Source organism: Hibiscus syriacus, unplaced genomic scaffold (genome assembly GCF_006381635.1).
Source record: "Hibiscus syriacus cultivar Baekdansim isolate YM2019G1 unplaced genomic scaffold, ASM638163v2 tig00110794_pilon, whole genome shotgun sequence".
Classification (NCBI taxonomy): domain Eukaryota; kingdom Viridiplantae; phylum Streptophyta; class Magnoliopsida; order Malvales; family Malvaceae; genus Hibiscus; species Hibiscus syriacus.
This window is the reverse complement of record NW_024062865.1, coordinates 221452-234731: the sequence shown is the minus strand read 5'-3', so window position 1 is coordinate 234731 and position 13280 is coordinate 221452. Positions and strand designations below refer to the sequence as shown.

The 13280-nt window shown below is 35.3% G+C and overlaps 1 protein-coding gene across 1 annotated transcript; it reads right to left on the bottom strand.

Annotated features, from left to right (window-relative positions):
- Nucleotides 1-11551: 11551 nt before the first annotated feature.
- Nucleotides 11552-12766, bottom strand: LOC120141272 (leucine-rich repeat extensin-like protein 5). The gene has a single exon (XM_039156199.1). The coding sequence runs from the start codon at nt 12764-12766 to the stop codon at nt 11552-11554; it is 1215 nt and encodes a 404-aa protein (XP_039012130.1).
- Nucleotides 12767-13280: the final 514 nt, after the last annotated feature.

Genomic DNA, 13280 nt, shown 5'->3' with positions numbered 1-13280 from the left:
AGGGAGCTGTGCTTTTGCTAGAACTTGGAAGTAGAAAAGACTACTCTAATCAAAGCATAAGGTGATGTTTTACTGCAACAAGCTACCCACAGTTTGGTACATTTTTCGTTACAACCATTACAGATCTTAATAATAATAATAAATATCCAGGTTTTGGATTGAAACATTGAAATATCTCATTTGAATAATCAAAGCATAATTGACTCTACGTACCCTTTGGCTTTCATATATATCTGGACACTTGCATGAGTTCGAAGCTAGCTATAAAAACTAGCTAGGGTTCACAGCAGGCAAATCAGACATTGAGAAAGCTCAAAAGTTGTTCGAAAATGAAAGCCAATTAAGCTGGGGAGAAAAAAACAGGAACATGGAATTCATCGTTGGTGCTGTCGTTTGGGCGTTTTCCGCTTGTCGGCTCATGTCCAAACCTAAAAAGGCAACCGTGGATAGTAAGCTTTTGGGTCATGTCACTGCCATACAGCAAATAAACATCTATGATCTAACCCTTTCTTTCACCACCCACAGCCGAAGCTTTGGATTCTTTTAATAAGTCCCAAAGGGCTGGGGCCATGCACCTTCAGACTTGATTATAACCATGTATTATATCTTTTGAGTAACAATTTTTTTTTGGATTCTAATATCTTATTGGTTTCGATTATGTTTGAAGTCGAGTTAAATTAAAATTAAAGTTTTAAATAAAAGGATAAACGATAAGATTAATCACTTTTCTTTTAGTTTTATATATTTTTCCTAATTGAATTCAAAAAATATAATATTCAGTCACTTTAGTTTTAATTTCATTAAGATGTGATAATATTCATTTTTATTTAATTAAGATGTGATCACTTACCTTATCGACTTTTAAACGTTTAGTCAGTGAATTTTAGATTGCCGTCAGTGAGGAAATTAAATAAAACTGATCAAGTTTTAGTTAAATAAAAATAAAAGTAATTAAATATTATGCATTTTGAATTTAGTGAAGAAAAGTGTAACAGATTAAAACGAAAGTGATTAATCTTGTAATTTACCCTAAATAAAATTAAGCTATTTTAATATTATTTTCTTTATCTATAACTTTCAAACGTCATTTTTTTAATTTTATTCAATTTGAATATTATCTTTAATTTTTAAATTTAAATATAGTTAAAGTTGTAAATTAATCGAGTTTAAATGAATAATGTTGTGTTTAATTTTGTTTGTTTACTTTGGAAGGTGTTAATGTTCAGTTCACATTCGTTTAGATTTTTATTATTGTGTTTGTGTTTGTTTGTGTATTTTTAAAGGTGATTGTGTTCGGCTTGTTTAATGTTCACGAACATATTCGTTTATATATTCATCAATATGTTCGTTTATATGGTTCAAGTTCCCTTGATAACCAACACTCTTTTTTTACGCTTTTATTTGCAAGCCAAAAAATAGTAAAATTACACTACTAGTCCTTAAATTGTTAGACTTTAGAATTTGAACTCAAAAGTTCACACTATGTTCAATTTAATGCATACCTTTACCAATATTTAAAATGAAAAAATAAAAGAAAAGAAAAACCATATAAAGAAGCTTATAAACGAGTTTGTGTTGCGGAAGACGACTATCGGATAGAGCAAAAATGCAACTGATAATTTGAGAAAATAAAAATTGAAGATAAAAGAGACACAAAATTTACGTGGAAAACCCCTAAATAATATAGGGTAAAAACTACGGGCAACGGTAGAAGAATTTCACTATGAGAAAATAGGAATTACAACTTCTCTCGATCTACCAAGGAGAAAACAATGATAATTCTCTCTTGATAAAAAGGAGAAAACAACTCTCAAGAAACTCTCTAAATTCTCTCTAGTATTGGAAGAAAGCAAGAATGCTTTGGGATGGTTTTAAAGCTAAATGGGATAGGGTATTTATAGCTAAATTTTAAGGACTTAATCTTGTAAATACCCTAAAATTTAGTGACTAGAGTTTATAATTTGACCATATAAAAAATAAAAAATTATGCACCTAATTTCCGGTGCCTTAATTGCACCTTTCGGTGCACCCATTTATTATTATTATTATTTACTTTCTATAATCTCCCATTTGAAGATTTGATTGGAACAATCATATCTTCATACCATTCTTTCTACCTTGTACCATCATGTTGCTTACGTCTCTGACAGGCCACAAGAGGATCGACACCAGGTAAATTTATCAGCATTGATTGCTTTCATCATGAAATATGCTATGTTGTCTTTGGTATGGATCTTCTGCATATCTACCGTCCCTTCTTCCACCTTTTCACGAATGAAATGGTACTGAACTCGTATGTGCTTTGTCCTTGAATGAAATGTTGGATTCCTTGCTAGATGCAAGGTGCTTTGACTGTCACAAAACAGAGAAACATGCTCTTGATTGTGCCCAAGCTCCTCCAATATCATCTTCAACCAAATTGCTTCTTTACTGGCTTGTGTAGCTGCTACATATTCTGCCTCTGTTGTGGATGTAGCCACAACTGACTGCAATTTTTGAAACCCAGCTTACAGCTCCACCAGCAGCTTTGAACACATATCCTGTAGTAGATTTGCTCCTCTGTAAGTAAGTTTGATAAGTAAGTTTGATCCTCTGTAACATAATGCAACATTTGAGGTCCCTTTGATGTATCTTAGGATCCGATTTACTGTATTCCAATGCTCTTTTCCTGGATTCGCCATGTACCGACTAACCACTCCCACTGCTTGTGTAATGTCTGGTCTTGTGCATATTATAGCGAACATTAAACTTCCCACTGCTGATGCATACAGTACTCGAGACATCTCCATCCTCTCTTATTCACTGCTAGGACTCATATTGGAGGATAATTTGAAGTTAATAGGAAGAGGGGTAGAAATTGGCTTACAATCTTGCATGCTGAATCGTGACAAGATCTTCTTCAAGTAATTCTTTTGTGAAAGCCAAATCTTCCTATTACTTCTATCTCGGTGAATTTGCATCCCTAGAATCTTGTTTGCTGATCCCAAGTCCTTCCTTTCAAATTCCCTAGCCAGTTGTGCCTTCAATTCTTCAATATGATCTTTGTTGGGTCCTGTAACCAACATGTCATCCACATACAACAACAATATAACAAAATCGTTATCACCAGACCTCTTGAAATAAGCACAAGGGTATGTATTAAGTCTGTTGTATCCAAGGCACATAATGAAGGAATCAAATCTCTTATACCAACACCTCGGCGCCTGCTTTAGACCGTACAGAGATTTGTTCAACTTGCAAACCAAGCTCTTCTTTTCTTTTTCTTCAAAACCTTCAGGCTAGAGCATGTAAATCTCTTCTTCAAGATTTCCATGAAGAAAAGCTGTTTTAACATCTAGTTGCTCTAGATGTAAGTTCAATGTAACATACATTGCCAAAACTACTCGAATTGTTGTTAGTCGAACCACATGAGAAAATATTTCATTGAAATCAATACATTCTTTTTGAGCATATCCTTTGATCACCAGTCTTGCACGATACCTCTCAACTTGATCGTCACCATTTCGCTTGATTTTGAAGACCCATTTGTTACCAATTGGCTTCCTTCCTTGTGGTAGTGGCACAAAGTCCCATGTATTATTTTTATGAAGGGCTTCAATTTCTTCTTGCAATGCCATCATCTATAGTGAAGCATCTGAGCTGTTTATTGCCTCCTGATATGTTGATGGCTCACCGTCCTCTGTTAAAAGGCAGTATGCAATATTACCTTCTATAACATAATATGAGTGCCAATTGGGACATCTTCTCACACGATTTGATTGACGAGTTGTTGGAGCTTCAGAACTCTTTAGTTCTTGTTCATTATGTGATGGTTCTGCTTCAGAAGAATCTCCTTGTTCAATCTCATTTTCCACATGTATCTGTGTAGTCTCTTACTTTTCAGCGCTATCATCGTCTTCTTTTCTTTGTAATTTATCCTCTACAAAGATAACATCTCTGCTGATGATCACTTTGCGGGAAGTGGGATCCCACAAGCGATACCCTTTTACACCATCAACATACCCCAAGAATTTGCATTTCCTGGATTTTGGATCCAGCTTTAAAATTTCTTGGGAGTTGTACATCACGTACACTATACTTCCAAATACATGGAGGTTTGAATAATCAGCTGGTTTACCAGTCCACATCTTCATTGGTGTTTTTAGCTCTATTGCAGTTGATGGAGCTCGATTCACCAAATAATATGTGGTATTGACTGCTTCTGCCCAAAATGATTTTTCTAGGCCTACATCCCTCAACATTGCTCTTGTTCTTTCTAACAAAGTTTTGTTCATCTGCTCTGCCACTCCATTTTGTTGAGGATTGTTCGCCACTGTGAACTGGTTTTTGATGCCTTCTTTACTGCAAAAGTCATCAAATTCTTCGCTTGTGTATTATCTTCCATTATCTATTCTGAAACACTTGATCTTATTTCCAGAATCAAGTTTCACCCGCGCTTTAAAGTTTTTGAAAGTTGAAAATACGTCCGACTTCTTTTTAATAGGGTACACCCAACATCTCCTGGAATAGTCATCAATAAATGAGACAAAATATTTTGCTCCACCTAGGGATGTAACTGGTGCTTGCCATACGTCAGAGTGAACCAATTCTAGAACACTTTTGCCTCTAGAATTTGATGTGTTGAATTTCAACCGGTGCTGCTTACTTGTTATACAATTCTCACACAAAGGAAGTGATACCTTTATTAAGCCTCGAAGTAGTTTTTGCTCCACAAGGACTTTCATTCCTTGTTCTGACATGTGTCCAAGTTTCTGATGCCATAGCATTGCAGAATCTGAACTACATGAGGCAACAGAGGCTTCTGCTTTTAGCAAAGTCTCTCCCTTCAGCATGTACAAGTTTGCTGCTATCTTTTCGCCTTTCAACACCACAAGCGCTCCACAGAACACCTTCATGATTCCTTTATGTGTTTCAATCTTGCTTGCATTATTATCCAACAATCCGTAGGATAATAAATTTTTCTTCAGGCCTTTCACGTGCCGCACATCTCGAACAACTTTAATTGTTCCATCATACATCTTCAATTTGATGGTTCCCACGCCAATGATCTCTAAGGCATGATCATTGCAACTATACACAGATCCTCCTGAGACATGTTCATAATGATGAAACCATTCTCTTCTTGAGGTCATGTGATATGTTACTCCCGAATCAATGAGCCATATGTATGCATATCTCTTTCTACCTTCCACGGTGGTTGACGCTTCAATACATAGAGCATCTCCATCATCTGAAGTGTTTGCAGTATTGCCTTGTGGATTGGAGTTTTTATTTAGACTCCAACAATCCTTCTTCAAGTGACCATTCTTTCCACAGTTGTAGCACTTTAAATTCTTCTTGCTTCTCGACTTCGATCTACCATGTTTGTGACTGCTACTTTGGCCACGTTCCGTTGATCTCCCTCTTATCGTTGTCAACACTTCTGCTTGTTGCAGATTTACTTGTCTGTCTTCCTTGTTCTTACGCCGATTTTCTTCTTGTAGAACAGCAGCTGCAACGTCATCGAAGACTAGACTGGTGACATTACTGTTTGTCAAGTTGATGATGAGTTGATCATACGAATCCGGTAGACTTTGAAGTAGAAGTTCAACACGTTATTGTTCTCCTATTGTACATCTTAAGGATGTAAGCTGAGAAAATAACGTGTTCAGTGTGTGTAAGTGCTCCGTCACTGAAGTAGATTCTGACATCCAGAGAGTATACAATTTCCTCTTAAAGAAAATTTTATTGTGCAACGATGTGGCCTCGTACAATTTGGTGAGATGATCTCATATCTCCTTAGCTGTATTCTTCTCCTCGATGCTTGACAATACTTCATCTGCTAATGCTAGATGAAAGTTTGCCATAGCATTCCCGTCCATCTCGTTCCATTTGTTGTCATCTATGAAATCCACCGGCCTTTCACTGATAGCTGCTAGACAACCGTCTTTCCTCAGGATAGCCTTCATCTTCAATTTCCACAATGAGAAATTTCTCCCATTGAATTTTTCAATATCAAATTTCGTTGCCATAGTTTTTTTTACGGATAGCTCTCACTATTTCACTATCGTGAATAGTTCTCTGGAACCTTCAAAGAATGAGTAATACCTTCTTACTTTCTTATGTTGGAGGATCCACCTTTTGGTGGTAACCACAAAGACAATAAGCAGATATTACACACTTAAATATGGCTCTGATACCAATTGTTGCGAAAGACGGCTATCAGATAGAGCAAAAATACAACTGATAATTTGAGAAAATAAAATTGAAGATAAAAAAGACAAAATTTATGTGAAAAACCCGAAATAATATAGGGTAAAAACCACGGGCAACGGTAGAAGAATTTCACTATGAGAAAATAATAATTACAACTTCTCTCGATCTACCAAGGAGAAAACAATGATAATTCTCTCTTGATAAAAAGGAGAAAACAACTCTAAAAAGCTCTCTAAATTATCTCTAGTATTGGAAGAAAGTTAGAATGCTTTAGGATGGTTTTGAAGCTAAATGAGATAGGGTATTTATAGCTAAATCTTAAGGACTTAATCTTGTAAATACCCTAAAATTTAGTGACTAGAGTTTGTAATTTGACCATATAAAAAAATAAAAAATTATGCACCTAATTTTCAGTGCCTTAATTGCACCTTTCGGTGCACCCATTTATTATTATTATTTTTTACTTTCTACAGTTTGTTCGTAAACATAAACGAAGATACATTTGTTCGTGTTCATTAGTTCATTAAATGAACATAAAAATATTATTCATACTCATTTATTTAGCTTAATAAACAAACGTTATACGAACAACTCACGAATAATTTTATCGAACGTTCTACTCATTTACACCCTTAAATATAATTTTTGAATTTTTAAAATTGTATAATTTAATTCTCTTAATATTAATTCTAGTTCTATTATTGATTCTTGCAGAAGTACCGAGCAGCATCGAGTTTACACACATTGAAGTTCATTTCGGGGAGATAAATGTTAGCCCAATTTATCTAGCTGTGAATACTTGTCATTATTGGAGAGATGAAATGGCAAAATCCTGTTGAAGAATCGTTTGCTTTATTATTATAGGTGGAGAATACATGTTGAAGGATGAAGGAGGACCGGAAATTCCGGAGAGCTTGTACTGTCAATTATTAACATATCTAACGCACATGCACTCCAACTCCCACTTTAAACATTGGTACAATTAGGCCAAATCTGGTGGATCAATTCTTCATTCCATTGGCTTATTTTTTTCCTTAAGGAATTCAGTAGGGATCCACTTTACATATTCCAACACCAATTGCACATTCTTTTGGGTGTTTTATTCTGAGGCACCATTACCCATATCAATTCCACCATGGGATACTCCCGCAGTCAGGCTATACCACTAGCCATTATTTTTAATAAAATCAAAACGGTGGGAGACCACATATATACTATTGGCTTCATCTCTTTGATTTTTTCCAGTTGGTTGCTCCTTGATGATTTTTTTTAACTAATAATAATAGTTGGTTTTGTTGAATGAAGAAGAAATATAATAAAATTACCAAAAATAATTATAAAACTAAAGTTTTGTAGGATTAACATCAGATATTTCCTCTAAAATCATTAAAGTGCACAGATTTCATTAAAGAATAAATTTAAACCATATAAGGAAAGTGTTCGAAACTATCCAAAAAATTATACGTACAAACAATCATCACTGTCAACGATGAAATTCTTGTGTCATATTAACTCTTTCTGGAAAGCTCCATCAAGACTAATATAAAAGTACATGTAATCGACTCAATAGTGACGTATCTTTGATGATTATGAACGGTTAACAATGAAAGAGAACCAAATTGATAGTCCAAAGTAGGGGAAAGACCAACAAGATAATCAAATAAACGTCAACTGAAAAATTGACGTGAAATTTAACTTCGAAAAGAAAGAAAGAAATTGTGCTATAAAAACATACAGAGAATATGCGTTAAGAGCAAACAAAATCATCCTCCATTTTCCCAGGGGTTCCAATGTATAATTAGTCTTTCCTTCCCATGATTTGAACCTTGAAATCAACATGATACCGTCCCTTGATGATTAATCATAGGCCAGCAATTATTGTTGATTCGTTAATAATCCAGTTTCCCTAATATTTAATATATAACAATGAACTTTTTTAGCACACACTTGCATGTGTTGTCCTACCCAAATCATGTTTTGTGTGCACTTATAATTTATAGAACCCCTTTTATATAGTGGACTAAAATAATTAATTGGTTAGGTGAAATTTGAGAATTTTAGTCTTTTTATTTTAGTTTATCAAGTTTGATCTTTCTAATTTATAAAAATGAAAGCCCAAATAAGCATCCAATCCAATACTATTAGATCCACCACTGGTAAGAAGTCACCTTGGGCCATATATTCAAGACTCTTATTCGTAAATCTATAAAGTGACCTCCGTGGTTTTATCTTAATAATTTACTTAGAGGCTCGAAATATTCGAATGCACGCACAATCTGTTTCATCCAATCGGAAGATGGGGGAATCAAAGGCGTACAAAATAAGAAGCCCTTCAGTTGAAAAGCATTCATGGAACTTATTCATGTTGGTGAAATGACAATTGTTACCCATCTTTCTTTTGGAGCGAGTGTTGTGGATGGTCCTCTAAAGATAATAGTTAAGTATAAAAGAAAGCTGAAATGTCTCTGTCACTCATCGTCTTTAATGTACCGTTTTGCATGAGAAGAAAATTCCCACATCGTGAAGGAACTTGGTTTTAATAACGTATGTTTGAGCCAATTAAATATGAAATAGTAATGTTGATGGAAATTAGTTTATCTCGTCGGTCATTAGTAATTAATTACTTTTAATTTAAGTATAGAGTCGTGATCTACATTTTTTGTGAGAGAGAGTCGGTCACATTAAAGAACATGAAGGAGATATGGTCTATGGGTTGCGAAATGTCCGGTCCCTTTATTAGTTTTGGTGATATCTTTAGACTTATAGTGATCTTAGTCCGGTGATGTCAACCATAGAGTAATGGTGACCAGGGCCGGCTCTGGGCAGGGGCAAGAGGGGCACCTGCCCAGGGCCATAATTTTAATTTATATTAATTTATCATATTTTAATAGATTAAATTAAAAATAGGACTCATAAATATTAATATACTATTTTTTATATTAATGCAAGAGGACCCATGAACTTATTTTTTATTAATTTATTATTCTCATCATAATGTTAAAAACTATATTAATATACTAAATTAAAAGCAGAGCTCATAAATATTAATAAACTAAATTAGAAGTAAGACCCATAAACTTATTTCTTATTGACTTATTGTTCTCATCATATCGCTAAAAACTAAATTAACCATAATGTTTATAACGATTACTTTTTATTTCATATAAATGATAGGAGAACATTGAAGTAAAATTTATTTATTTCTTATTGTTCTCAATTTTTAATTTCTCATATTTCTCACAATTCACAAACACAAAATCACAATTACTTATCATCAATTGTGGTCATTGAAGATATTTTTAAAATCCTAAGTAAGTTCGTGTTTCCAAATTCTTTTTCTTTTTTCTTTTTATATTTTTCTAAATTATAGATAAACTTATTCTTTTTTTTTGTTTCATAAATTTTGGATATGAAATGTCAAACGTGGATATGCATAGACTTCATCTTCCTTCTAAGTTCAATCATTACGGTGTTGCGAATTTGGCATATAAATACTTCGATCGAGGATCTTCCCATTTACAGGTGCAACGTATACATTCATTGTTCGCAAGTTCTACCAAAAGGTGGAAAATTTTATGTGATAATGTTCCGGAAACTGTAAAATCTTTATCTGATACTCAATGGGAAAGTCGAATTAAAAGTGTCAAAGCTATTAAATGACATGCTCCTAAAATAAGGTTAGGTTTGTTACAATTATATGAATATTGTGGTAATGATGCAAAAGCAAAAAGTGAAGCAGAAAGTTTAGCTAGTGCCCTTCAAAGTTTTGAATTCTTACTTGGAATGGTTATCTGGTATGATATTTTATTTGCTATCAACACGGTAAGTAAGAAATTACAATCTAAATCAATGTGCATTGATACTACCATAAAGGAGTTGGAAGGTGTAATGTCATATTTTGAAAACTATAGAAATAAGGGTTCGAAGTTAGTATAGATATTGTAAAAGTCTTGTATTAGATATGAACATAGAGCCAATTTTTCTGACTAAGCGTCATATTTTTAGAAAAAGACAATTTGATGAGAATGACCATGATGAAGAAATGCAATCAGTAGATGAGTCTTTTAAAGTTAATTATTTTGTTGTTGTTGTTGATATGACAGTCGATTCTTTGAAAGATAGATTTGGGCAATTAAAGATTTTTGAAAATTATTTTGGATTTTTAATTGATTCTACAAGGTTGAAGTCATTGGATGACAATAAAGTAAAAGAATGTTGCAATAATTTTAAGTTTATTTTTTCTCATAATAATTTGTTGGATGTTGATGCAGATGATTTTTTTCTGAAATGAAAGTGTTGCAATTGACTTTGCCAAATGTATTCATGTTAACGCTTGAAGTTCTTGAGTTTGTTAAAGCTAGAGATTGTTATCCTAATGTTTCAATTGCTTATCGAATCTTATTAACAATGCCGGTAACGGTAGCATCCGAGAAAAAAGTTTTCAAAATTGAAATTATTAAAGAATTACTTGAGGTCAACAATGTCACAAAAAATATTGAATGAGCTAGCTATGTTATATATTGAGAAAAATATGTTGGAAAGCATTGATGTTGACACTATCATCAATGATTTGCATCAAGAAATGCTCGAAGGCAATGTTTTTTATAAGTATTTATACGGTTAAATATGTTTTTGACATTTTTGATATTGTAATGAATTAATATTTATTTAATTTAATAATAAATTAATTAAAATTTTGTATTGCATATTTTTTAATATTCTTTTAAATTAGGGCCCATTTTTTTAATTTTGCCCCGGGCCAAGAAAAAGTCAGAACCGGCCTTGATGGTGACTAATTGTAGACGGATTAGATAGATTTGATAGTCAAACCTTAGATTTTTGTTCTAGAATGTCATGTGGGTCTGTTAGTGATTTTATCCATGTACTGTAGTCATCTTGAAGACTAGTGTTGGAGGAAAAAGGTTCCTATGAGGCCCGGGTGACCATATAGATTTTTAAGGGTCTCCTCTCACGAACGAAGAGCTGGTAGTTTCCGGAGGGGTAACAAGTAAAGTTATTGAAAATGTTAAGATTCTTAAATTCAATGGTTAAGGTTCAATGTTTGACTAAAATTGAAGGATATATGAGGCCCCAATTGGTGAGTTGCAAACACAATGGTATGATGCTTCATTTTTATTGCAGTCGGAATTTAGCATACTATCCTCTCATAGTTCTCCATACTAAAAGGCCTGAACATGGAACGTCTTCAATTAGGCACCACGAATGGTATTGAAGAATCCGAATTCATGAGCCAATTAGCATATTATTGTTTATTCTCAAAAACAAGTATCCTATAACTAAATTTAATTAAAACAAACCAAGATAATTAAAATCCACTTGATGCTTTGTTTTTTCTTTAGCTGTTGTAGCCGTTGGTGCGTTCCTTGAAATGGAGTCCGCCGGCATTTGGTTTTATGTGGAGAGAAAGGTTCACACCGGGGTCATGGTGAGTGCATGAAGAATTATAGACGATCGAGTTGTTAACGCCTTGCACATTGCTGTTCATGAACGCATTCATTGGCGCAGTGTTCGATCCGTTGCTCTTGCCCTCCATCTTGAGATCGCCTTCCTCGCCGCTGCTGCTGTAGCTATGGTACACGCTTCCGTCACTGCTGCCGGTCACCGGCTTCTGGAGGCGGTGAGGACTTCCCTGGAAACCATTTCTGTGGGGTGATTTGATTAGCTCCATGAAAGCACCTTTATTCTCACCAGCGATTGTTATGACCCTCATACCAGAATCCTCCGAATCCGAAGACAACTTCTTGCCATTGCCTTTCTCCTTCATTTCCCCATGCTTGGACGGTTCCCTCTGTCCATGAATGCTAGGGTAGCGAGTGTCATCGGTATCCTTTTGAGGGGCACCGAAAAGCCCCTTGGGCTTGTCGATCATCTCTTGAACGAGCACAGTCTTTTTCTCTGCCTCGACAGGGATCTTGGGTTCGAGATCAGCTTGAGCTCTCACCTGGGGAGGTGGGAGAGTCAAAGGAGAAGGTGGTGGAGCAGTTGGTGGTTTGATCTTTGATGATTGAATTGGAGATTGCATGGCAGGTTTGACTGTCGATGCTTGAGGGCTAGCCACACGATTCGTAGTGGTCGTAAAGTTAGTCACCGATGTTGTAGTTGGGGCTGTCTTGGCTGGTGAAGTTGGAACCGAGAATGTAGTTGTCGCCACTTGCTTGGCTGGAGAAGAGGGAACAGAGGCAGTAGTTGCCATTGGCTTGGCTGGAGAAGAAGGCAATGACGAAGTTTTCGCCGGTTTCGGTGGAGAAACAGGTGACCTCGCTGCAGTTGGAGCCGCTTTCACCGCGGAATTGGGCACCGAAGCAGTTGTAGAACTAACTTCAGTCGTAGGACTTTTGGCAGGAGAAGACGGCTGAGATCCTCTACCAACAGACACAGGTGATGTCGGAACGGAGGAAGCACCTCCCGTAGGTCGAAATGCAGGTCGAATCGTGGTCGATCGTGGCATTGCTGGAGCTGGTTCAGGTGTTGGAGTAGGTGCTTGAGGTGTTGGCCTTGAAATGGACGCTAAACGAAACCATGGACGAGTTGGGGCCTGTTGGTTCGACATAATTGACAGTCTGAAAAAAGATATCGAATGCTACGAACTAGAAATGTCGAACGAATGGATACACATAAAAGAGTACCAGAAATGTTGTTATATAGCGATCTAGGTTGAAGAATAAAATGACAAAAAAGTAAAGGATCCCACGAGATAAAACTCCAAGGCATCCAAAACTGTACACATAACAGCTGACAGCCTGACAAAAGTTATCATCTTACGGTAGGTATCAAATTGAGTAATTTACAAGATCGTCCTTTGTCATTGAATTCATAAAACTGCATTTTCAGCAGAATCCTCTGCCGATGCCTTATATTGTATGGTTGCTATTTACCCCTTTAATCTCATGTTTAACAACGTGCAAAAGGAATTTGTTTGCAGTAATTTTACAGATCATTTTGTATGAAACATTAACCATAGGCTTTCAAGTCTGGAATCCTATTGGATTGGACCGTTCTCACCCAACAAGGCAATTTTAATTCCATTCCTTGCACAAATGGAAAATATTCTTGAATAGGGGTCG

Bases quoted from the DNA above. Each gene is read 5' to 3' on its own strand.
- LOC120141272 (XM_039156199.1), bottom strand. From the start codon at position 12,766: ATGTCGAACCAACAGGCCCCAACTCGTCCATGGTTTCGTTTAGCGTCC.